Source organism: Gracilinanus agilis, chromosome 1 (assembly GCF_016433145.1).
Source record: "Gracilinanus agilis isolate LMUSP501 chromosome 1, AgileGrace, whole genome shotgun sequence".
Classification (NCBI taxonomy): Eukaryota; Metazoa; Chordata; class Mammalia; order Didelphimorphia; family Didelphidae; genus Gracilinanus; species Gracilinanus agilis.
Genome location: NC_058130.1, coordinates 714,074,399 through 714,087,319, shown reverse-complemented (window position 1 = coordinate 714,087,319; position 12,921 = coordinate 714,074,399). Strand labels below are relative to the sequence as shown.

Below are 12,921 nucleotides of genomic sequence, written 5' to 3'. Positions count from 1 at the left end.
ATGACCTGTCCTGACTTCCAAGCCAAGTGTTGGTCACAGAACATCATGAAATCATGGATCCTTGAAGACTGTCCAGCAGTACAACCTCATGTCATAAATGAGAAGGTACAACCCAGAGATGAACAGCCTTGCTGGGCAAGAGTTGGTTGAGTTCAATGCTCCAGGGAGGCATCTCTTTTGGTTAACATTGTCCTCCCACTTCCAAGGCCACTAATTTTGCTAATCATCATTACTGAAAGCTTATCCCCATATAGAAGAGAACCAGCAGATACATCAGCTGCTCACCTGGAGCTGATATACTGTAGGAAATAGTTTGTTGCAGATGGCGTTTCAGAGCTCGGATGCCCTGCATTCGGGAGGTCAGTTGTTTCAGCATTTTCATGTCCTAGCTGAGAAAAAAGAGAGTACACGTTTCAGATTGAGTGGATTATGTAGTCCCCAGAATAACAGTGTTCACCACCTCTCTCAAATTAAAAAACAAAAACAAAAAACCCTACATTTTTTGGTCCACAATTACTCTTAAACTATATAAACCGTGGGAAATGAGTTTCTTATTTTAGTCGTGGGGGTGAGGAGTAGGAAAGGATAGCCTTTATCATTTCTATTCCATGTATCTTTCTCCCACCCTTAAATAAAAAGATCTGAAAACTACAGGAGGTATAAAACCTCAAAAGATCTGAGCTTGTAAAAAGTTACAATTAAACTGGGATTTAGATTTTCACTTCCAGCTTTCACATCAACAAAAATAGGATGACATCAGTGACCTTTACTGACAACACTTATCTTCAAGGACCTAAAAATACTTCAGCCATGTTTAGTTTTTTAGTTTCTTTTTTAATCCCATTGCAACCGTACAACATTCCTAAACTGATGGTAGAACTAGGGCTCCCCCTCAAATGTTCAGGGAACAGTAGAAAAGACAGGTTTCATGGCTATCTTCCTATTTTCAATGAAAAAAAACCATTCATTAGCCCAGACAATATTTGTACCATTACCATCCGGAGGGTGAATTAACACCCTGCCCCTAAAAGCTCATCTGACTCCATGACAAGCAAACCCCAAAGCAGTCAACTGTCTTGGCTTGAAGCCATGGCAACAAATACATGTACTTTCAAAGTCACAGATGGGATAGGATGAAGATGATAACAATTGGTACCATTCTTCATACATCTATATTGCCAACCATCATTGTTGCCTCCTGAGCTTTTGAGAAAATGGTTGTTTGGCCTACAAATTGTCAATAATACCACAGAAACCATTTCCTCACTAATAGGGAAGGGATACAATATTTTCAAAGTCTATACACTAGTCACAGCAGACACATATAACTCTACTTCATGGCCATAGTCTATAACGCATGTTGCCAATTTATAATCTTCTCTACAGTTAGAATGTTCAACCATAGCAAACAAAACTTTAGAAAGGGAATTCCTTGCCCATCTCAGTAAGGAAGCAATGTGAGCATTCCTTTTTCCTTCTCTAAAAGTCAATGCACCAATGGCCTATTTGTATACCAAGATTCACCTCTCTAGCTCCTACCCCTACCTACTCTGTTTTAGATAAAAGTTGGCCATGATAATAGACACAAAGTGGTGAGTTTCCCTAGCCAGACTCATTAGGACAAGGTATTCCAAAAGTACCATGCTCATTTTGGCTTTGATCTTCTAGAGAACACTGAGTCAGGTGGACTCATAGGGGCTCAAAGTAGAGGTTTTTTGCCCCACCGGGTTTAACAAAATACACCACGGAAAGAACCAAGACCTAACTTGAACATCAAAGTCTGTTCCCAGAGCTCAGATCTTAGCAACCAAATAGGAAGATATAAGCAAAGAAATGGACTATTTATAATGATTCCCATGACCACCTGATTGAGAAAATAGGGCTTAAAAGAAATTTCACAATAAACAACTATCTTCTCTGTTGAACTTTGAATAGAGGAACAATCTCATTAGTTCAGTGCATCATGCAAGTGCCATTGCTCTGATTAGATACCTTAACTCTGTCCCTCAAGTTTTGCCCAAATACAAATGCTTGCTGTGCAATTTGATTTTTTCTCTCACAGGTCTCATCCTCGGAAGTATTGCTAGACTCATTTTTCTGGGGGTCTTTCTCCTAAAAAAAGGAAGTGTCATTAGCAGAGACAAACGAGATCAGCAACTTAACACCATCTCATTTAAGCTGCAATTCTCATTTTGATCAAATGGGCATGTGGGTCAGCTATGGTCAAAGCCTACCTCCAAAGGCCCCTGAAGCAGCACTCCAGTGAGGGGGGAAGGGCCGGGGGATGGAAAGGGGAAGGGGGGAGGGGGGAGTTTACAGCTAGTTCAATGAGTAACTTGCATGCTGCAGTACCCAAAGTTAACAGGATTTTAGAATTACAGAAAGTCAAGGTATCCAAAGCAAGAAAGAGTTTACTCCTGCTATACTCGTTACCCTGGTCAGAACACTTCTAGAGTATTTAACTACAAGAACCACATTTTAGGAAGGACTGGAGTACTTCTAGAGGATAGGAAGTTCATCACAGAAGATAGGAGTTCATCACAAATAGAAAATAGCTTAATGAACTAAGACAGTTTAACTTGGAAAAGAGTTGAAAAGCTTTCTTAAGTATTTGAAATGCTGTAATGTTGAAGAAAATTTTAGGATTGTTCTGCTTGGCTCTGCTTGGCTCCAAAAGGCAGAACTAAGAATGCTGGGTAGAAGTTGCAGAAGTAGAGTTAGGTTCAAGAATTAAGAGTTCCCCAAAAATGGAACAGACTGCTTTGGGAGACAATGAGTCCCGCACCCCCCTCACTGAAGGGCAGTACAGATTGGATGATACTTCTCAAGAGTGGGGGTTTGGATTCCTGTTCAGGTATAGGAGTTAGACCAAATGGTCTTCATGAGATCACTTTAGACTCTGAAATTCTCTTTTGGCCACTTCATTAACTGCAATAGCAGGAAAGAGGCTCTGCTATAGTGTGATCTTACTGCTGAAGTAGACATATATTCTGGACCAAAGCTGTGGAAATGACTAACTCAGAAATTCCAGGCTGTAACTTTGAGATTCCCATTTTAACATCCTACATAGTAATTGCCTAGAAAGAAGAAATGGCAATGGACTTGAAATCTTAGGCATCAGGCTGTCTGCCACTCTGTGATCTCCATACGCTAACAATATTCTATCTTTCTCATTTTGTGCTTTAGTAGTTGTCTACTATATTTAGGAAAGCCCCAGCCTAGCAATATAAGGGAAGGGAAGGAGGTGGGCCAGAAAGGAGAGAGTATATACATATATGTAACACAACTTAGCAGCAATAATGCAGAGGCAGCAAAATATAGTGAAAAAAGACTGCAGCCTCCAGAACAGTTCTTTCTGAAACATCACATGGCTGCTCAAAGTCAGGAGCAAAAATAAAGTATCGGGGCCTAAATTCTTAACATTATATCACACATATAAGGAATAAAAGTAAACGTTCTAATCAGCTTTAATTTAATTTTGGAATTTAGTGAAAAGTACATCTAATGGAAGAAAAATAATGCACACTAGTCCTTAACCTCAAGAGAAAAACACATTTCAGCCAGGTACTGAAGTTTAAATATTTATCTCATTAGTACACTGCAGCCTATTAGTCTGTTTTTTTTTTTTAAACCCCTACCATCCATCTTGGAGTCAATACTGTGTATTGGCTACAAGGCAGAAGAGTGGTAAGGGTAGGCAATGGGGGTCAAGTGACTTGCCCAGGGTCACACAGCTGGGAAGTGTCTGAGGCCAGATTTGAACCTAGGACCTCCTGTCTCTAGGCCTAGCTCTCAATCCACTGAGCTATCTAGCTGCCCCCCTCCCTTTTCTATTTGTTTTATAATAGCAAATAAGAACTAAAAAACCTAAACATAAACAACAACCAATTATGAGGAATTAATTACCTCTACATGTTCCTGTTTGTGGATGATGTTGTGCCAATTACATGAAGCCCTAGAGCATTGCTGAGACCTTTCCAATGAGTTCCTTGGCCATAAATACATTTGGTCTTGCATTCTACAAGGAATACCACATGGCTAAAGAGAAGGCTATGGAACTAGATAATCAGACTTTGTTGATGCCTTGGATGACATTATAATGGACAGAAGCTAGTTTAAAAGAGGAGAAGAAATGGCTAAGATTTCATTTGGGAAATTATGCCATGCTTCTATGATCTTGAACTACAACCTAATATAAAAATCTCATATTCTTAATGTCAAAATGAATCCTATAACGCAATATAGTTAGAAATCATACATTATGATCTCAAAAAAAGAAAACTCCAAGCAACACAATAAATAATGAAAAGACATTGCAGGTAAAGGTAAGCAGGTTTCAGCATACTGTCAATAATGTGGCACAATAAAACTCATAAAAGATGAACCAAAAAAATGTAAGTCAGTCACATAAAAGGGGTAAGAAATGATCAGTTTATGCATTGCAATGGCATATTGAAAAACCTTTAACCCTCTGGGAAATCTCTACACTTATAGAAGAACATACAGAAGTGAGGAAGAATGTTACATAAACTGAAATCTGGATTAGTGGAGGCAGTACCCATAGTGACTGCATTATCCACTAAAGAACTATAGGAGAAAAGGAGGGAGACAAAAATAAAAAATAATCTCTGATAGTAACAATAATATCTAATATCCTGTCCCAATCTTTTCTTCAATTTTCAGATGAAAACAATAGCTTCTTATTTTCCACACCAAAAAAAATTTCCAAAGCAAAAGGCCATACAGTTAATAATAAGGAACTAGCTGTACATGCATTCTAGTGGCAGTTGCCACATAGATAAGTTAAGTTTAATAAATAGAGGACAAAAGCAAGTCTCAAGAAAACCAGATGGTAGAGAACTCATTGAACAGAACAGACTTATTTGTCTCCATTTTTTTGGGATGGAACTGATATTAAGTGTTAAATCACAAACAGGCTTACTCTCTAAAAAATTAAGTCCAGCCTTTTCTAGCACTGTATAGCTATTTCCCCCTCACTTCCTGGAAGTTTTCAAATCTAGCAAAGAATAACATTTGTTGGATTTTTTCCATTTAACATTCCCTGCCACCTTTGGCTACACTGTGAGTACAGTGGCAACAGTGTGGTATAGCAAAGACAGCAAAATTTCTGAAGCAAGAAGTCTAGAATGTACACTTCCTTCCTCACTCCTTGAGTCCATCTCTCTGGGACTCATTCTTCTTCTGTAAAGTGGTAGAGAGGAAGAAATTAGAGAAGGCTAGACAGAACCATCAAGTCCCTTCTAGCTCTAAATCCTATGAAATCCATAAAAACAAAGGATGCGGACCATCAACTTTGCATCAACATAATCATGTTGATAATGAAAAGTGTGGTAATCTTTATTTCAGGGCTCAGTAGCATGGACTCAGCAGCATAAAGTAAAAAGTGAATTAGCAGTATTCATATAAGTCAAATCAACACCAACATGGAATATAGAAATCAGCATTTGAATCCATGCTGTTTGCTTTGGAATTACAATACTAGGTTCCTAGCCCATCCTCCATTCTGAGGTCACTTTGCAGGGCATCAGCAAGACATCTGAGTTGCTAAAGTGCCTCCATTAGGAATTAGGGGACTCATGAGACATCATGGAGGGTATCTTGGTTGGTGACACCAAGCACATGCCAGATTATGCACAATTCTGGATGTTAATTCCTAACAGAAGGAGTGCTGGAGGAGGACAGGATAGGACAATGAGACATGACAGAGAATTTTATATGGGGATATGAAAGATGGAAAAAGGTTGGGGGTGGGGAGAGCCTGGGAAGACTAAAAGACAAGAAGGACCCCAGAATTCTAGGATATGTAGAAGAGAAAGAGAAGTAGGAACTCCGTAAGAATAAAATTAGAATTTGTAAACTATGTTACATGAGAAAAGATTAAAGACTTAGGAGTATTTAAGTGTAGTAAAAATAAAACTTAAGACAAGACTGTGGTCTTCATGTACTCTATGGCAGTCATATATAGGAGAAAGAATCCTTCTCTGTGGCTCAATATTAAAGAATGAATATTAATCGGCAGAATGGAAACAGATTTTGACTGAATGTAAGGAAGAACTCCGTAAGAATTCAAACTATTCAGCAATGGAACAGGCTGACTGATGATGGTCTCCTGTCACAAGCAATATTCAAAGTAGATGTGTTATGTGAGAAAGGCTACAGAAGGGGTTAGATGTGGATGATACTTAAGATCTCTTTCAACTTTAAAATAATTTAAACATTTAATATAACTATCAAGATTTCTAAGAAGCAACATGTGGAAATGATTTTAGCAATTCAACCAAGTATGTTCAGATGGTAATGACTTTCAGGGATTATGTTGGAAATAGTTTATTTAATTTTAAAATGGTGTTAATGAGATTTGTGATATCTGTTTAATAACAGGCGTGGGGTACAGGTCTTAGATGCCAGTAGAGTCTCAGAAAAGGAACAAAAGGGTCAGCTTTTCTTTCTGTATGTGTAAGTCCTGGTAAAACGCTGGTCTCAAAAATATTTAACAAGCTTAAAAGCCCCACTAAAGGCAATTTATTTTAGAATTGATTTAAATCATTTGATATTTCCTCTACTGAGAAACAAAAGATAGATAATCCTTTTATCCTCAGAAGAACACTGAGTTGTTTACTGTTGTTTTTGAAGAATGGTGAAATGGAGTAAGGGATGTAAATGTATACATTCAAGTTAAAAAATCAAGTTCCTAAGTACAGGACAAGGGGACTATAGCTAGAAAGCATTTTACAGAAAAGGACCTTAGAAGTTTAAGTAGCTAATGAGCCAAGAGGCTAATGGCAGCAAAAAAGAGCCAAGGCTGTTTTGGACTGCATTTGGCATTTCCCTATCCAGAATAAGTGGTTTGCTGTCCTCTGCATGGACCAGACAGCCTCTGCAGCACTGTGTTCAATTCTGGGAGTCACACATAGAAGGAGGACACTGAATAGTTAGAATGCACACAGAAGAAAGGTGACCAGGAAGGGAAGGAGACAGAAAAGTAAACCTAATTAGAAGTGATAGTAGAAACTCAGGATGTTGAGCCTAGAAAACGAAATACTTATGGAAACTAGGATTTCTCTTTAGTTACTGAAAGGGCATATATATAAAAATGGCAAACGATATGTTGCTTGATCCCAGAGGGCAGAAGTTCTCTGGATTTACAGAAAGATAGATTTAAACTTGATAGAAAAAAAAAAAGCATCCTAATGGTTAGAGATGTCTCAAAGTAGGAAGACAACTTTTAAAGTAGTGTGTCTCAAAGTAGGAAGACAACTTTTAAAGTAGTGAGCTCTTGCAACACTGCATTTATAAAGCAGTAACCAAATGACCAATCACATTTTGGAGAGGTATGTAGAGGAAATTAATGCTAAGATCTGGATTTGACTAGATCTCTGAGTATGCTTCCAGTTCTAATAATGAATAAATTACTCTTTTAGGTTGACACTAAATATAAATTTCCCCAGTTAAAAAGGCCAGAAATATATCTATATCTATCTACACACAGTTCTTCCTGTAGTGTTGACTATAGAAGCAGAGAAGGAAGAAATTTTATCACATAAAATATTTAAACTTTCACTTGATTGTCCATTTCTCTCTCTAAGCCAGTGAACAAGTATCATGTAGTGACCACAGGAATGCTGAATTAGGCATCATAATGAGGTGATAATTATACCTACCAGGTGAAAAACTAATAACTGCACTGCCCTCTTCTGATCAATTCTCAGTTTGGCCATAGTAGAATGATAAGTTATATTGACTGGGATAGCTTTTGAGTTAATTGCAATTCCCTTGCTCTCATTTTGCTTTCCCCCATTGTGTTAAGAAACATAACATAATGAAAAAACAAAGATGATTAGTGCTATTAGTGCTGTCATGACTACTTTTCACAGATGACCGATTAATTCAATACTTGAAAACTCTTAAAATAGTCCAGAATTTAAAAACTGCTAAAAACCTTAGTGTTTTATGAAATTAATATGGTCTAGGAAACACTTGTGCTTTAGTTTGGGCTGAGACACCAAGTCGTGCTTACCTTGTCAGCAGAGTCAGAAGAACTTTTCAGTGCACTATTATTTATTGATTCAGATGTAGCTGCTCCTAGGCAGTCTGAAGGTACATTAACACCATTGGTGCCACTGTTAGGAACTATGACAAGAAGGGAACAATCAGAGAATTAGAGTAATATATCTACAACCAATTTTTCTAAGTAATATTGTATTATGTTTCTGTACTTCTTGCAGGGGCAAAGGGAGGGGGATTTAAAAATCACACTCAATTATTCTCAGAAAATAAAAACAAAAAACAAAAATTTACACGAATCAGTAACAGTTTACATTCACTGTGCTTTCAGACAAAACTCACTTCCACATTCTAGAAGATCAGGTTTGTTAACAGATGAAAACTAACGTTCCATGATGGAAGGATAGATGAATCGAAAGCATGTATCAAGGCTCTCAGAGAATGAAGGAGCATTAAGCTATTTACCCTGAAGCTACCAACAATACATCTGACTCCCAGAAATAGACAATGGCATGGCAAGGAGAAGAGAAAAAGTGAAGGAAAGAAAGAAAAGTACATGTGGAGCCATTGGGCACCATCCAGACCAGATAGTTTGCCCTTGCTAGGAACTTCAAACCACAAAATTCTTTCTGTTGGGTAACAATTGGAAGAGAAGGATCTACAATTCTGTCATTGAGACAGGAAGAGTTCAAGGCAGGGTGGCAACCACTCCAAAGGAACACGGTGATTGCTCTTCTGCTAAGAGCTATTTACTATTTGGGAATTTTTTCACAATAATGTAGGACGTGTAAAATAAATAACTTAGAAAAAATGTATTTTTTTCTTAAGCTAAGAGAAGAAATTATCATTAAGAAATCCAGGATTTGTCTTTCTATAACCCCTCCAATATTAAAAAAAATCATCTTTTGTCATCCATGTCAATCTGTCAGGCATTAGGTAAAATTTCAGATAAAAAAAATGTTCATTTATCATTATTAGTCATTTGGAGGATTTTTCATGCTGCTGCTAATACTTTGCAATAACATTGAGAACTATTTACAGAGAAGTGTGAACACTTCTTTATGGAGAAATAAGTTTTCATTTTTGTTAGTTGCCTATAATTCTTGTGTATCAGACCATTATCAGAGGCATTTAATTCAAAGATTTTCCCCAATCAATTGTTTCCTTTCTTATCCTTGTCACTCCATATATCCAGTCAGTTGCCAAATTTTATCTTTTCTACCTTCATACCATCTCTTGCATATATATCTCTTCTCCACTCACAGAGACCCTATGGTAGGGCAGTTTGTCAACAAATCTTGTATGAACTACTACCATAGCTTTCTGATCTCCCTAACTCAAAGCCCTTCCAATTCCAGTCTACTCTCAACTCAGTTTCCAAAGTAATTTCCCTAAATTCCTAAATTTCCTAAAGAGGAGGTCTGATCACATCATCTACTTTTTTTACATCCTATTAACTCCAGGTTCAAAATATAAAATGTTCTGGTTTTTAAGGGGAGAAAGGAATGAGAATTTATATAATATCTACAATGTGCCAGGCACAGGGCTAAATAAGCACTTTACAAATATTATCTCATTTGATCTTCACAATAACCCTAGGTGCTGTTATCCCCATTTTATAGTAAAGGAAACTGAACCAGGCAGAGACCAAGTGACTTGTCCAAAGTCATATAATTAGTTAAGTGCCTGAAGTCTCATTTGAGATCAGGTCTTCCTGAATCCAAAGCCAGGTATTCTATCCACTGTGCCATCATCTGTCTAGAAAAATAGAACCCTTCAAAATCTTGTCCTTTTTATCTTTCCAATATTCTTACACTTTATTTCATTATCTAGTAACATCTGCCTTCTTGCTGTTTCTCACAGATGCTCCATTTATATAGACTCCATGCTTTTGTACTGGCTATTCATCATCCCTGGGATGCTCTTTTTCTTCACCTCTGCCTTTCTTGAAGTCTCAGCTCAAATCCCAACCTCCTTTGCAAGAGGCCTTTTCTGTCATTTCCTTCCCTCTTCGTTTAACTCTGTATATATCCTGTATTTTTATTTAAATTTGCATGTCATCTCTGCCTCTGCAGGGGAATCTCTTATTTTCCAATATTTTAATGATATGAATTTAATAATCACATCACACATCTGTTTTGAGTTAATTGAGATATATGGTATAAGATGGTTTTAAAAAAACTAATTTCTACCAAACTTTGTCTAGCAATTCTTGTAAAAAAAAAAAAAGGGAGTTCTCCCTACAGGTAATTTATATTTTAGGGTTTGTCAAATAACAAATTATAAAGTTCAATTATTTCAGATTTTCCTAAAGGTCTGGTATCTAACATGGAGATGGAACTAAATATATAATATACCCACTAAGTGTTTAAAGGAGTTGAACAAATAGTTCTCAAAAGAATTGCATGTTATTAACAGGCATATGAAAGACAATTACAAAATACTATAAAAATGCTGAAAATCAAAATAACTGATATTTTTCTCACATGCAGTAAAATAGAAATAGTCTACTATCTATGTAAATGAAACAAAATACTAAAATCAAAACAATGCTGTAAAATTATAGTAATCAAGTTCAATCTCAAACAAGAGATATATTTGAGAAGACATTTGTCCCACTCCTCTTCTTAGGAGGATCCACGGATGAGGTGCACTGCATACATTATTACAGTCAGACTTTTAAAATGTGATGGTTGATTATGATATAACCATAGTGCTTCTCCTTCTTATTTAATCTTTGTTATAGGAAATACAAAAACAAAAGTTTTAGTTAAAAACTGATCTTTAAGAAATCCAGGACTAAATAAAAACAGCTAATTAAAAAAAAAAAAAAGCCCATGAGGACAGTTTTAATTATATTTAGAAATCACTTTACATAATACAACCAAGCCCAAACACTGACCTGTTTGCGGGAGTGCCTTTGGCTGAGGAGCTTGTAATACTGCTGGGCGCAGAACACTTCGTTGCTGTTCCTTAGGTTTCTGGCTCGGTAGACCTAAAAACAGAAGCAAACTTCCAGGACTGAGATTATAATGCAAAATTCATCATCTCAAATTTCTAGACAACTGGAAACAAAATTAACTTCTACAAGCTTCTATAATACTTGATGGATGCTACACTTGGTAGATGAATCATAATTTTCCTTTCTACTGATCTGAGCTAATTTCTAACTTTTTCTCTTTATATTTTTCAGGAACAAGGAAGCAAATGTCTCATCTAGTTCATCTGGTTTTGCTTGGAATTAAACTAGTCATCAAGAATTCAAATAAGGACATATAACATATTCTTCTACTCAAGAGCTAAAATGAACAGAAAACACTAAATTCTAAATATGAGTAGCCAACAGGAAGTCAGGAACACCTAAATTAATCTATCTTAATGGAATGAAAGGTTCAAATTTGAACTCAGACACTTTCTGGCTCTGTAACCCTAGACAAGTTACTTAATCTCAGTTGAAATGAGTAAAAGCAAAGGTAAAAGAAATAGCTTAAGTAATAGAAATAGATAAACATGAAGTAAAAAATTCAAATCTAGACAAGATCCACTAGATTCAAAAATGGTATTCAAAAGTCTTGCTATTATAGAAAGGAAAACACTTGTGCTTTTTTTTTTGGATAAATGCTTTAGATTATCATGACAGCATGAAATCTAAGAAATTAAAACATCCTGAAAATGTGTAAGAATAAACATGGGAAAAGCAAAAGAATTTTTCTAGGGCAAAATGATATACTTCTAACAAACAAAAACACGGGGGGATGGGTTGGCAAGCAACTGGCTGGCTCATGAGATAGAGAGCCAGTCCTAGAGTTGGGAGGTCATAGTTTCAAAACTAGCCCTCAGATGCGTCCTAGCTGTGTGACCCCGGGCAAGTCACTTAACCTCATTTATCTAGCCTTTACCACTCTTCTACCTTGAAACCAATACTTTGTGCCAATCTAAGACAGAAGATCAGGGTTGAAAAACAAATAGATATGTTTGTGGTAACAAAATGATCACTTGCTATGTATAAATTTGTTTATTACAGTACTGGTGAGTATCAAAGTGTCACTTGAAAGGAGAAATGTTCATTATACTTGTAGGTACTGATATAATACACATATGAATGAGCAATAAATGGAGCTGAAGATGATCTTGTTTAAACCAACATGTTAAAACTGATGTTAGAACATTGTTTCTTTACAAATGACAAAGCCAGGTTAAAAGAAATTTCAATATAGCTTTAGATTTATAAAATGTGAAATTATACCACATAAAAGAATTATATTGCTGTTAAAGGTTAATTGATGTCAAAATAAAATGCAGATCTAAAGCATTAGTTAAAAATGTGGCCTCTTGTGAAATACTGCATGCTTCAATGGCAGTTGCATTTATCTAAGAAATACATGAAAGGTGCTACATGAAGTTTTTAAAGCTGTTACAAGAATAATCAACTTTACAAAAAATAGTCTGTTATAAAGAAGACTGTAAAAAATTATTTGATTATACAGAGGCAAAACACAGGGTACATCTATATTACTGGGAAATACACTGGTTTTCTTGTAACAAATTATTTTGAGTGGTGAAATAAAAGGGAAAAAGTCACTTTTTCTTGTGATAATAAAGATGAAACAAATTCATTCCTCTCAAGAAAAATATTCCTACTGAAACTTCTGTATTTAGTAGATACCTGTGGAGGAACACAGTACTCTAAAAAAAATTATGGCAAAGTTTGTTTTTTTTTAAACCCTTAACTTCTGAGTATTGGCTTTATAGGTGGAAGAGTGGTAAGGGTGGGCAATGGGGGTCAAGTGACTTGCCCAGGGTCACACAGCTGGGAAGTGTCTGAGGCTAGATTTGAACCTAGGACCTTCCGTCTCTAGGCCTGACTCTCAATCCACTGAGCTACCCAGCTGCCCC

General features: G+C 36.4%; 1 protein-coding gene across 1 annotated transcript in view; it reads right to left on the bottom strand.

The window, feature by feature from the left end:
• RANBP3 (RAN binding protein 3) overlaps nt 1–12,921 on the bottom strand; it is a 61,838-nt gene that overhangs the window by 18,120 nt on the left and 30,797 nt on the right. Inside the window, exons 9-12 of the mRNA XM_044685236.1 lie at nt 10,928–11,020; nt 8,039–8,151; nt 1,993–2,112; nt 286–389 (exon numbers count right to left, since the gene is read on the bottom strand). Coding sequence (XP_044541171.1) covers nt 286–389; nt 1,993–2,112; nt 8,039–8,151; nt 10,928–11,020 — 430 coding nt within the window. The remainder of the gene's footprint in view (nt 1–285; nt 390–1,992; nt 2,113–8,038; nt 8,152–10,927; nt 11,021–12,921) is intronic.